General features: G+C 37.5%; 2 protein-coding genes across 2 annotated transcripts in view; both read left to right on the forward strand.

The window, feature by feature from the left end:
• The first annotated feature begins 453 nt into the window (after positions 1–453).
• Positions 454–1523, forward strand: LOC142342220 (methionine adenosyltransferase 2 subunit beta-like). The gene has a single exon (XM_075393477.1). The coding sequence runs from the start codon at positions 456–458 to the stop codon at positions 1350–1352; it is 897 nt and encodes a 298-aa protein (XP_075249592.1). The 5' UTR covers positions 454–455; the 3' UTR covers positions 1353–1523.
• A 3426-nt stretch (positions 1524–4949) lies between these two features.
• LOC142342801 (aspartyl aminopeptidase-like) overlaps positions 4950–13128 on the forward strand; it is a 52560-nt gene continuing 44381 nt past the window's right edge. Inside the window, exon 1 of the mRNA XM_075394379.1 lies at positions 4950–5271. Coding sequence (XP_075250494.1) covers positions 5025–5271 — 247 coding nt within the window. The 5' untranslated portion in view covers positions 4950–5024. The remainder of the gene's footprint in view (positions 5272–13128) is intronic.

The raw sequence follows: 13128 nt of genomic DNA on the forward strand, positions 1-13128 counted from the left end.
GGCTTCAGTTTCGTTTACTGTTATGTCATTGTTTGTTCATTAGAGAGGTGATTAACTGCTCTTGAACGAAGTTCATAGCAATTATTGTAAACATGTGTCTTTTTTATGCAGAATTTTCGCTTGACGGTTTTTTCTTTTCGAGTGACTTTTACGCCCTTGACTTTTTGCGTTTCGCGTGATCTAAAATCCTCTCTCAATCACAGTTTCAAGCAGCTGAACTCAATTGGCGGCAATTTAATACTAAAAGTCAAATGAAAATTGCGCCGACACTGGTGCCATTTTTCACTTTAAATCTCAATAGTGGTATATTTTAACCTCTAATTTGGTTATTTGAAACCCACTGTTGAACTTCTTAGTCCCATTTAGGCTCCCCCGACTGAAGCAGGCTGCAATTGATTAGAGCTCCCACTAGTAGTTCGTAAACAATTCTTAGTCTGTTATGTTTTCAGAATGCAATGAGGGTGCTACTTACAGGTGCATCAGGCTTGCTAGGCCGAGCAGTATTGTCCAAATTTTCTAGCTCTTCTTTTGAAATAATTGGAACAGGTTTTTCGAGAGCTGCGCCGCCGGTGGTGAAGCTCAATATACTTGACGCTGGAGCTGTAGAAAGTTTCATTGATGATCATACGCCAGATATTGTTATACATGCGGCTGCTGAGCGCAGACCTGAAGCTGTGCAAGAAAACTACGATCAAGCAAAGCAGTTAAACGTTGACAGTACAGACAATCTTGCTTCAATATGTGCTCGGAAAGATGTTTACTTGATATATATTAGTACTGATTATGTCTTCGACGGCGAAAAGCCTCCATTTCAAGTTGATGACAAACCAAATCCTTTGAATAAATACGGAGAGTTGAAATTGGCTGGCGAAACTTGCGTAAAGGAGAAAGAAGGTCTGAAATGGTGCATATTAAGAATTCCTGTTTTATATGGATGCACTGACAAATTGGACGAAAGTGCTGTCACCATTTTATACCAAGCCTTATTGCAGTCCATAGAGAATAAGCGTATGGCAAAGATGAATCATATTGAAAGGCGATATCCTACATTTACAGAGGATGCTGCAGGGTTCCTGATTAGAGTTTGTGAAAAGTATGAAGAAGACGGCAAAGCTGTAGGAGTTTTGCATTTTATCGGCGACGAATGTATGACAAAGTACGAAATGGTGCAACGTATGGCAAAGTTGAAAGACAAAAGTTTAGATTTTATAGAAGCTGAAACTAAAGTCAGCTCGACTGTTAAACGACCGTTTGATTGTTTCCTGTCCATGGACAAATGTAAGGATTTGAACCTCCAATGTTCCAGGACGTCATTCGATACTGCAATATTGACAGTTCTTCAAAACTTTTGAACTTGCGTATTACCAGTGAAATGTCGGTGCTGTTTTATTGAGATTAAATATAGACTGGGTTTTATAGTCAGTATTTTAATCATTTGTGGTAAAAGGAAAAACTGGAATAGTTATTTAGTAATCGGTTTTACCAATGCAATTGTTCGATTATATTCAGAAATTTTAAAATTTCTTTGTTTTTCTCTAATAGTTTGTAGTGCGCTGCACGGTTCATAGCGCTGCTAATAAAGATATATGGACAAATTATTTATATACTACCAAAACAAATTTGATGAAAATGAGCTGCTCCCCCGTAGTTTAAAACCACGGATAGACCTTCGTTACGCTAGTTTCTAAAAAAACTGCCGTATATACCGCTTACGAAATACGTTTTGAATTGACCATGTACAGCTTCAAAATAGCCGGCTAAATTTCTTGCTACCTAAATCTCCGCATTTTTGGTTGTCGTCTAACTGCCCCGGGGTCCACCGCTCGTTCGGTCAGCTTGCACAAAATGTTTTAGAAGAGATCTTTCCAAAATGTAAATAGGAACCAATAAATACTCTCAAACCCCTTTCTGTTAAAAAGCGGTTGCTTCTATACATTATTTCTAGAATGTTGTAAAGGGGTTTCTAGAGGAGCAGTAAAATCAAAGTTCATTGCTATGAGGCCCACTGTTTAAAATGTTTTTATACAGTATTTCTAGAATGTTGTAAACGGGTTTCTAGAGGAGACAGTGAAATCAAAGTTCATTGCTATGAGGCCCACTGTTGATCGAATCATTGTTTGTAATTGATAAAGTACGAAATTTCAATGCTGTTTAATGTTTCAAAATTAAACTAACAAAATTAGATAGTTTTCAAATTAAAAGTACTAAGTGGATTTGCTCAGCAAGCTCGTATCGAGACAGATTTTTGAAGTGTAAATTACTGCCGATTTGGTGCATGCTGCAGGTCAAAAATCTTACGATGCTGAATAGAATCTTGAGGGGCAAATATGATTTAACTGCGATGCAACTCATTCAGATTCAATACAATCAACGCTTGCGAAGCTCGTCCAAACCAATTTTGATTTTGAATAGAACAAAGAAATCCTTATGTGAAAAGAACTTTGTGTTTAGAGCTGTGAGACTGGGAAATTTAGTTCAAACTTTCACGAGTCTTAATATTTTTATGGACTCTTGTCTTTTTAAAAGTAAACTTAAAACTCTTTTACTTGCTTTTATTAATGAAAAGTTTGATAATTATCATTTTAGGTGTTTATTCTGATTTCCTTTGATATATAATGCCTCATGAAGCAATTAAGTCTTTTACTACTACTACTGATACACGCCGTTGCCAGAGACCAATGACGTATATAGTAAAAAGGTCGATATTAGATTTAACCTACGAGAAGCTTAGTTTTCCTTACGTAAATTATCAACGTAATCTGATTCTGAAATCTTGGATTATACTTGCGATCAAAAGGAGTTTGCGTCCAAACCTTTGTGACTCGTCCGACAAAAATATATGAGCATAAACTTTAACTAAATTAGTTTAAAATGTTAATAGTTTCTTGATTTTAGCGGAAACCGCTTACTCTCAAGGAAGAATAAATGAAGCTGTCTACTAAGGATGAAGTTCTTCTGCCAAGAAGTTACATGTTATCTATGATTACTAAACTTGAAGATGAAAGAATGACTGTTTAATTAAATGAGGCAGAAGATAAAAAACATGAGACAGAATTAAAAAGTGAGTTTGAGATTCTGAGGTGGATTGTTTTTAACGTATCTGCTTTTTCAAAACTCAGTATATAGAAACGTGACTATAGAAAAATGACTCCGCTCTTTGCTAAGCTTTCTTTGAAATCATTTGATCTCTAAAACGTAACCATCATCATAACAAACTCATCGTGAAAACCAGAGTTGTATACCTACATGGCCATAAAGTCGCTCCATTGTGATAGTGTACTGACAAAGAACTTGGTGCTCAATTTGTCACCGGGAAAAGAAGCTAGCTGTACCCTTGATCTAAAGTGTTTGCATCTCGATTTTTCACTGGTTTTGTTCTCAAGTGACTGCTTGAGGAGCGTACGGAAATGTCATTTTGAAAATCTCACCCAAATTGCATTGCCATATATGCAGTAGAGCCGCAAATGAAAAACAAAACATCATAATAAGACACTGAAGTGAAATAATGGCACCAAGCAATACTTGTTTTTTTTACAACACGGCTGATTTCAGAAGACGGAAACCAACAGCTACATCAAAATTGTTCATTTTTTGAACTCCCTTTCCACCTACACCGTCCCTTTGAAGGAACTGAAGTCGTACTTTCTTCGTGTCCTGATCGCTCCTCAACATGTAGATTAGCCATCCAGTAATGAACAGGCCATTTCCTGCTTTCAATGTAACCCCCTGACAGTCGTATCAGATGAGGGTTCTACTGTCGAAGATGAGAGAACTTTAAAATTGCACTTTAGGATTGCACTAATTTTCTAACTCAATGCTTAGTTCGTGCTGTCTATAGCTCCAGCTTCTGCCGTGATGTAAACGGGTTTTTCTCGGGACAGGAGAAGGGAAAGAAGTTAGCCAGGAGTTATTGGTTTTGCAACCGGAAATCGACCATTGGTTGTGGGAATTCAACTGCTTTAGCCTCAGATTTTACTGACTCCTCTGAGATTGTTTTGTCTAATACTATGAAGTTCACATTTTCCTTCAGTTTAGAAATCGGATTGCATTTGAGTTCCATATTGTACTTAGTTTTCAAAAGCGAAGGAGGCTTCCCTAATTCTCAAGACTGAAGCTATTTCCCGCCCAGATTTTATCAGAATTCAGTTTTGAAGTCTAGGATTTTACTTCCTAATGCATTTCCATAAATTGACATTAGAATAGACGCAAGATAAATTCAATTCGAAACGCTCTTGCCCTTGTATTCAAAGTGAAGCGGATTTCGCTTTCAAATTAGATTAATTATTCCCGCCTCTTAATTTTTCCAACTCTCTGTCAATGCCTGTAATGATTAAGTTTAAAATAAACCTGCAAAGTTTCAAAATAAAACGTATCTACTCCCGTCGAAGAGAAACTCAAAAATTGTCACCTTAGTTAGTCATACCGTTAGGGAAACGGCTACCTAACTTGGAAGTTTTGACCTTTAGCTCCCAAAAAGCATATTTTATTTGAGTGAATTATATTGAAAGATTGGATATGAAGAGGTAGGATAAAGACAGCTTCATAATTTTGCCATACATGATAGGTCAGAGTGCCCTAGAGAAAAGTGGATACCTCTTCACAAAAATATACGATTCGCATATTGTCACATTTTTAATATTTTGCAACATTAATTTTTCATTAAACTGAGCTAGTGTGCTAGTGAAATTTATGTACGCGAAAGTGTTTAAAATCTGATGACAAAATGAGTAAAAAATAACACGTATCGCTATGGATTTTCTGCTAAATGTTACTTTGAGTTTTGGTTTTCTGCTTTGATTACAGTTGAACAACTGCAAGTCCGTTTGCTATCAATATTAATCGTTATGATTACACGTAGAAATGTAAGCACGTAGCTCTATAAAACAGTCTTCTTCTCAGAAATCGATGTTATACAGCAAAATACGTTTAATTCAGTACTGAAAAGCAGTTTGAATATATAAATCGAGAAAGTTACGGACTGTTGTATTATTGCATACAAAGCGAAGTGGTCTTCAGATTTAAGAATGGCTAATCGCAATGTTGGCAAGCAAGTCGTAGACTTTTTAACCAATTGTACAGATGCCTTTCACACTGTTGCACATATTGAGAAGAAGCTTGCCTCTTTTAATTTTGAAACTCTGAACGAGGTGAAAGAATGGAGCAATCTGAAGCGAGGAGGGCAGTACATTGTGAAACGGAATTCAAGTTCCATCTGCATGTTTGCCATCGGTGAGAAGTATCAGCCTGGAAACGGCATTAAACTGCTATCAGGTAATTAAATATTATAAAAGGGTTCTACTTCTTTTCACCCCTATTCATTTAACCCCGCATATCTTATATCAAGTGATTATTTTACTAATTTAATAGTCCTTATTAATTGCTCTCAAACGGAGTTTGTAGCAATTATATTAGTCCTGTCGGTCTTTTTAACGCGCTTTTTCGCTTGACCGATTTTTCGTCTGACGCTTTTGACGGGATAAACAGGCAGCGCCCAGCGGGCATTAAGTGCTCTTAGAGCCTTTCAACTCTGTTTCAGCTCAAACTGTTTTGGAGACTTATACTTATGGTGTGAAGGGTGGTTCTTAGAGACTGACACCCCCCCCCCCCCCCCACGTGTTGACCCCCACCCCCACTATTGCCTCCACCCCCCACCGCGCTGTTGCCCCCCCCCCCCCCAACCCAGTGTTGCCCCCCATCAGCCCCCGGTGCACCCCCACCCCCCGTAGCTAGCTCCTGACGAAGCCAACCGCTCGCCGGTCGTTTGAGAGCAATTCGCCCGACGTTAGTCGGTTATGTTTAATAGCCGCACAGCGATAGCTGGGGCTATTATTGGCCTTCTCTTGGTTTTTTTTTTATTTCGTCGTCATGATTTTTGTTACGACCATATGACGTCACAGCCACTTTTTGTTCATTCGTTCATGCAATTTCAGCTGAATTGCATGTGTGACGTCATTTTTCGCTCTTAGTGGAGCGAGTTTTTTGTTCATGCGCGTGATTAAATTGTTGGTCACACTTGACTTACCTCACTCTCAAAAATGACTTCCTCACTTTGAAATTGACTTTTATTTACTTTAATTCAAAGAGATATGGTCAAATGGATGTGTGTCACTCTAAATGAAGGTTATTTGAGATCAGCTAATAGAGGCAGCAATAACTTTACAGATTTTTAATCAAAATATAACAGATCAGCCTTCAATGAAAAGACGATTTTTTTTGGTCTGTCTCTTTTACGGTTTTTTTAGACTGCCGATCTACGAATCTATTGCGGCTATTTTCTGGCAATCTGCCAGCTATGTTTTTGAAATGATAGAGGGGTGAATAAATCGAGGGTAAATGATGGAGTGGTGGAAAAGCGGGACAGCGGTTATAAGTACCTGTCTGGAAGCATCCAGACAATTTATCTGGCGGAAATTGTTGCTTTAATGATAGCATTAATTAATGGCTGCTGCTTTATTGGCGCCAGGTGCATGTCAAATTTTTTCTTTGTTTAGATTTAGGTTTTCTAAAAACCCCTTTTGCCGTGTTTATGACGGCGGAAACTAAGTATGGAAGCTTTCAGTACAATTTGAATTCATAAGTGCAAGATTTTTGGGTAGCAACTTGTAATTACTCAATTAATTCATCGGTTCTAAGGACACGCACCGGCACGAGTTTTTTTTTTCAAAACGCCCATTAAGTGTAATGGACTCTCGTTGCCATAACAACCGCTGCATAACTTTACCGATGAAATAACTAGTTACCGCCCAATGAATGCTACGAACATCTCAAAAGTTGCCAAAATGTGCTTTGAGATTAACTCGTCACTGTTGCTATACAAGGAATGCATGCTCAAAATGAGGCAAAAGCAAATCTGCAATTACATAGAGTGTAAACAGTAGCTGTCTTAGAATTTCCTTTCGGAAATCCTTACATGAGACCCGTATTACTTTGGTTCATCCATTACGTGTTCTCTCCCTGCTGTAAATCAGTGACTCATTCTCGAAATCCGAGGTGTTCGATTAGACAATAATGCCCTCAATTAGAATAATGTGATGTTCCCCTTTGATTATGATGCTAAGCAGTGAATCAGTGTTTGGATTTTAATCTGAAATTCCTATCATGGATGTTCTTTGAGGCTGATTTTTTAGCTTGATTTCTTTTAGCCTCTTCTATTTTTAGTTAGGTCTGAGTAGTTTGCGTTGGACAAGAGCAATCAAGAAAAAGACCAAACTCCCTACAGGGCAATTACATGGATTTTCTCCAGGTCAATCGACAAAAATCATAGCCCTGTGGATAAAGAGGTTGGAATTAGAAATATCAGACACCATAAACTTATGCATAAATTTGAACGCACTTGATGTAAATTTGAAAAGGTTTTCCGGAGGTTGGAGCTTACAAAAATCAGCGCTGAATCAGTCTCAAGAAGTTTTGTTTTTGTGGACAGCCGGTACTCTGTTTATGTCCCAATTCACACTGGCTGTTCTTGATTTTGGATTAAAATTTATTGCATGAAATATGCATTTATATGCTATAGTATGTTCAGCTTAACTCCCGCCTACAAGATTTGTTTAATCTGTGATTTCAATTTTCGCCTGGGTACTTGTAACATTTTGGTTGAGTAACCACTGCGCCAAGTGGGCTTGTGTTTTTACCTACAAACAGGCTTAAGTATGAGGAGCGCGTTTATTACTTAAGTAATTACCAGTTATGCGCTTCAAAAGTTTGACATTATGCTGCTCAGACTTAATTTCGCCGAATGAGTAGTTTTGCAGACTATACATGACAAAGATAGCATGGGTGAATTCATTGACCTCATTTCAATCATAATGATGATAAACTACGCATAAAAATAATTTTTTTTTCTCTGGATCCAAGATGTTAACTGTAAAATAGTCTAATATTCAATATATTTAAACTCAATTGATCTTGTCGTAAATTTTGCTCCATACAATGAGAAGTGAAAGAGGATGGTAGGTGTTTTCTTCTGTTTTTGAGCGACTTTTGTTCAACGGCAGGTTTTTGCTTGTTTAGTACTTCGGGGAATTCACCTTCTAAAAGTGATTTGTTTATCATTATTGTCAAAACAGGAATTGTTATTTTTGCCGTTTTTGTAATAATGTTGCTTACGTTGTCAACAACTGTGGGCATTATGTTTCGATGTTGAAATAGTTTGCTCAACTGTTTTGTCTGTAATCTTTTTGACAGTAATTGAATTTTTTGACTTTAGAAAAATTGAAATCTATGCTTTCAGTCAAATTTTTGCTTGTTTAAATTACAATGATTTTCGATTCAATTTTTTGATTCAATGTCTTTGAATTTCCTGCTGGAGTGGTATTTGCAGTTGGCTTTAATGTGTCTGTTAACAATTAGATCTTTTCAAAAATGTGTTATTCAACTAAAATTATTTCCCAGTTAGTTTGCCGCGAGTCATTTATACAATTTCTGAATTTGCTTTTAATAATAATCTTTTTTCTCTAATTTTATTTTACAAATCAATTTCACTTATATAAATTGAAACTTAGTAACTGAATTTTATTTTGAATTGTTGTTTTTGAATCTTTTTTAAATCTCATTTTCTTGCTCTTATTTTTTAGTTGGAGATTTTTAGTCCACTTCGAGTTTCTGTGATATTTTTGCTTATATTGTTTTTGTATAATGGTTTGTATAATGGTACAAAATCCAAAACTGAAAGAAAGGTTCTAATAATCGCTCAGCCATGTTTTTGTGTCATTTTCGGAAGTATATGAGGTGATACGACGAAATTCTGTTGTTCATTTGAATTTTTGTGGAAAAATTTATTTTGAAAGTGGAAATTCTTTCGAAACTAACTCGTTTCTCAAGATCGCAAATTAAAAGAACCGTAAACTGGTCTAAGAAAGTTTGACATCTAAAAATTTCGGCCCTTAACGTGTTCAGATTTTGGTATGAGGAGATCAATGCACGTGCTACTTCTATTAGTAATCCTGGTCGCCTCGCGTCTCACGATTTTAGAGCCCTTCGGGTTGATATAGGACTTGCAATTAATAGTGGATGCATACTTGGAACTAGTTTTCTCCAAAAATGATAAAAAGTCTCAAATTTTGTTTTATTCGTGTGCGGTTTGTTTTAAATCACAACCCAGCTATATTTTCAGTTTAGAAACTCAAACTTGATTTCTAGCTGCTCCTCCAAATCTTAATTTGTAGTCTTCCTGATATCGGGAAAACTTTTTCCGTCATTCTTAGTGAGCCATGTCTCAGGAGGTCTCAAAATTTTGTAAGGAGTCTGAAAGCAATGAATAGGAGCTTGCAATCAATGTGGTGTTCAATTGCTCTCAATTCAACGTTATTGCAATTATTTTAGTCCAGTTGGTTTTTTTATTGCAATTCTTCGCTTGACCGGTTTTTCATCTGACCCATTTGACTTTTCGTCCTCGAAAATGGGATAAACAGGTAGCGCCCAGCGGGCACTAAGTGCTCTTAGAGCCTTTCAGCTCCTTAGTCTCCAAGTTTGCGATTCACAGAAACTGTTTTGGAGACATATTTATGGTGTGAAGGGCAGTTCTTGAAAGTTGACCAGCCACTCGGTTTGTTTTGAATGACAACCAAGCTAATGTTTTAACTTAGAAACCCAAACTTGATTCCTAGATGCTCCTCCAAATCTTAGTCTGTAGTCTTCCTGGTAGCTTGAAAACTTTTCGTCATTCTCATTGAGCCATTCCTCAGTAAGGCTCATATTTTTTTGAGGAGTCTGTAAACAATGAATAGGAGCTTGCAATCAATGTGGTGTTTAATTGCTCTCTAACCAGGGTTGTAACAATTAAAGTCCCATCGGTTTTTTATCGCAGTTCTTTGCTTGATCAGTTTTTCGTCTAATCCATTTGACTTTTCGTCTTCAAAAATGGGATAAACGGTTAGCGCCCAGTTGGCATTAAGTGCTCTTAGAGCCTTTCAGCTCACTAGTCTCCAAGTTTGAGATTCACAGAAACTGTTTTGGAGACCTATAGTTATGCTGTGAAGGGGGTTCTTGAAATTTGACCGCCCACCTGGTTTGTTTTGAATGACAACCAAGCTAAATTTTCAACTTAGAAACCCAAACTTCATTCCTAGATGCTCCTTAAAGCTTAGTCTGTACTCTTCATGGTGGCTGGAAAACTTTTCGTCATTCTCATTGAGCCATGCCTCAGTAAGGCTCATTTTTTTTTGAGGAGTCTGTACACGATGAATAGGAATTTGCAATCAATGTGGTGTTTAATTGCTCTCTAATCAAGGTTGTTGCAATTATTTAAGTCCCGTCGGTTTTTTGCAATTCTTCGCTTGATCAGTGTTCATCCGCCCCATTTGACTTTTCGTCCTCGAAAATGGGATAAACAGGTAGCGCCCAGCGGGCATTAAGTGCCCTTAGAGCCTTTCAGCTCACTAGTCTCCAAGTTTGCGATTCACAGAAACTGTTTTGGAGACATATTTATGGTGTGAAGGGGTTCTTGAAAGTTGACCACCCAACCGGTTTGTTTTGATTGACAACCAAGCTAAATTTTCAACTTAGAAGCCCAAACTTGATACCTAGATTCTCCTACAAATCTTAGTCTGTAGTCTTCATGTTAGCTGGAAAACCTTTCGTCATTCTCATTGAGCCATGCCTCAGTAAGGCTCATTTTTTTTTAGGAGTCTGTACACGATGAATAGGAATTTGTTTAATTGCTCTCTAACCAAGGTTGTAGCAATTATTTAAGTCCCGTCGGTTTTTTATTGCAATTCTAAACACCATAAACTTATGCATAAATTTGTAACGCACTTGATGTAAATTTGTAAAGGTTTTCCGGAGGTTGGAGCTTACAAAAGTCAGCTCTGAATCAGTCTCAAGAAGTTTTGTTTTTGTGGACAGCCGGTACTCTGTTTATGTCCCAATTCACACTGGCTGTTCTTGATGTTGGATTAAATTTTATTGCATGAAATATGCATTTATATGCTATAGTATGTTCAGCTTAACTCCCGCCTACAAGATTTGTTTAATCTGCGATTTCAATTTTCGCCTGGGTACTTGTAACATTTTGGTTGAGTAACCACTGCGCCAAGTGGGCTTGTGTTTTTTTACCTACAAACAGGCTTATGTATAAGGAGCGCGTTTACTACTTAAGTAATTACCAGTTATGCGCTTCAAAAGTTTGACATTATGCTGCTCAGACTTAATTTCGCCGCATGAGTAGTTTTGCAGACTGTACATGACAAAGATAGCATGGGTGAATTCAATGACCTCATTTCAATCATAATGATGATAAACTACGCATAAAAATAATTTTTTTTTCTCTGGATCCAAGATGTTAACTGTAAAATAGTCTAATATTCAATATATTTAAACTCAATTGATCTTGTCGTAAATTTTGCTCCATACAATGAGAAGTGAAAGAGGATGGTAGGTGTTTTCTTCTGTTTTTGAGCGACTTTTGTTCAACGGCAGGTTTTTGCTTGTTTAGTACTTCGGGGAATTCACTTTCTATAAGTGATTTGTTTATCATTATTGTCAAAACAGGAATTGATATTTGTGTGCATTAAGTGCTCTTAGAGCCTTTCAGCTCCTTAGTCTCCAAGTTCTCGATTCACAGAAACTGTTTTGGAGATTTTTTATGGTGTGATGGGCGGTTCTTGAAAGTTGACCACCCACCCGGTTTGTTTTGAATGACAACCAAGCTAAATTTTCAACTTAGAAACTCAAACTTGATTCCTATGTTCTCCTCCAAATCTTAGTCTGTAGTCTTTATGTTAGCTGGAAAACCTTTCGTCATTCTCATTGAGCCATTCGTCAGTAAGGCTCATATTTTTTTGAGGAGTCTGTACACAATGAATAGGAATTTGCAATCAATGTGGTGTTTAATTGCTCTCTAACCAAGGTTGTAGCAATTATTTCAGTCCCGTCGGTTTTTTGTTGCAATTCTTCGCTTGATCAGTTTTCGTCTGACCCATTTGACTTTTCGTTTTCAAAATGGAATAAACGGGTAGCGCCCAGTTGGCGTTAAGTGCACTTAGAGCCTTTCAGCTCACTAGTCTCCAAATTTGCGATTCACAGAAACTGTTCTGTAGACTTATACTCATGGTGTGAAGGGGGTTGTTGAAAGTTGACCACCCACCCGGTTTGTTTTGAATGACAACCAAGCTAAATTTTCTACTTAGAAACCCAAACTTGATTCTTAGATGCTCCTCCAAATCTTAGTCTGTAGTCTTCATGGTGGCTGGAAAACTTTTCGTCATTCTCATTGAGCCATGCCTCAGTAAGGCTCTTAGTTTTTTGAGGAGTCTGTACACAATGAATAGGAATTTGCAATCAATGTGGTGTTTAATTGCTCTCTAACCAAGGTTGTAGCAACTATTTAAGTCCTGTCGGTTTTTTGCAATTCTTCGCTTGATCAGTGTTCGTCTGACGCATTTGACTTTTCGTCTTTAAAAATGGGATAAACGGGTAGCGCCCAGTTTGCATTAAGTGCTCTTAGAGCCTTTCAGCTCACTAGTCTCCAAGTTTGCGATTCACAGAAACTGTTTTGGAGACATATTTATGGTGTGAAGGGGTTCTTGAAAGTTGACCACCCAACCGGTTTGTTTTGATTGACAACCAAGCTAAATTTTCAACTTAGAAGCCCAAACTTGATACCTAGATTCTCCTACAAATCTTAGTCTGTAGTCTTCATGTTAGCTGGAAAACCTTTCGTCATTCTCATTGAGCCATGCCTCAGTAAGGCTCATTTTTTTTGAGGAGTCTGTACACAATGAAAAGGAATTTGCAATCAATGTGGTGTTTAATTGCTCTCTAATCAAGGTTGTTGCAATTATTTAAGTCCCGTCGGTTTTTTGCAATTCTTCGCTTGATCAGTGTTCATCCGCCCCATTTGACTTTTCGTCCTCGAAAATGGGATAAACAGGTAGCGCCCAGCGGGCATTAAGTGCTCTTAGAGCCTTTCAGCTCACTAGTCTCCAAGTTTGCGATTCACAGAAACTGTTTTGGAGACATATTTATGGTGTGAAGGGGTTCTTGAAAGTTGACCACCCAACCGGTTTGTTTTGATTGACAACCAAGCTAAATTTTCAACTTAGAAGCCCAAACTTGATACCTAGATTCTCCTACAAATCTTAGTCTGTAGTCTTCATGTTAGCTGGAAAACCTTTCGTCATTCTCATTGAG

Source organism: Convolutriloba macropyga, chromosome 7 (genome assembly GCF_964194025.1).
Source record: "Convolutriloba macropyga chromosome 7, txConMacr16.3, whole genome shotgun sequence".
Classification (NCBI taxonomy): domain Eukaryota; kingdom Metazoa; phylum Xenacoelomorpha; order Acoela; family Convolutidae; genus Convolutriloba; species Convolutriloba macropyga.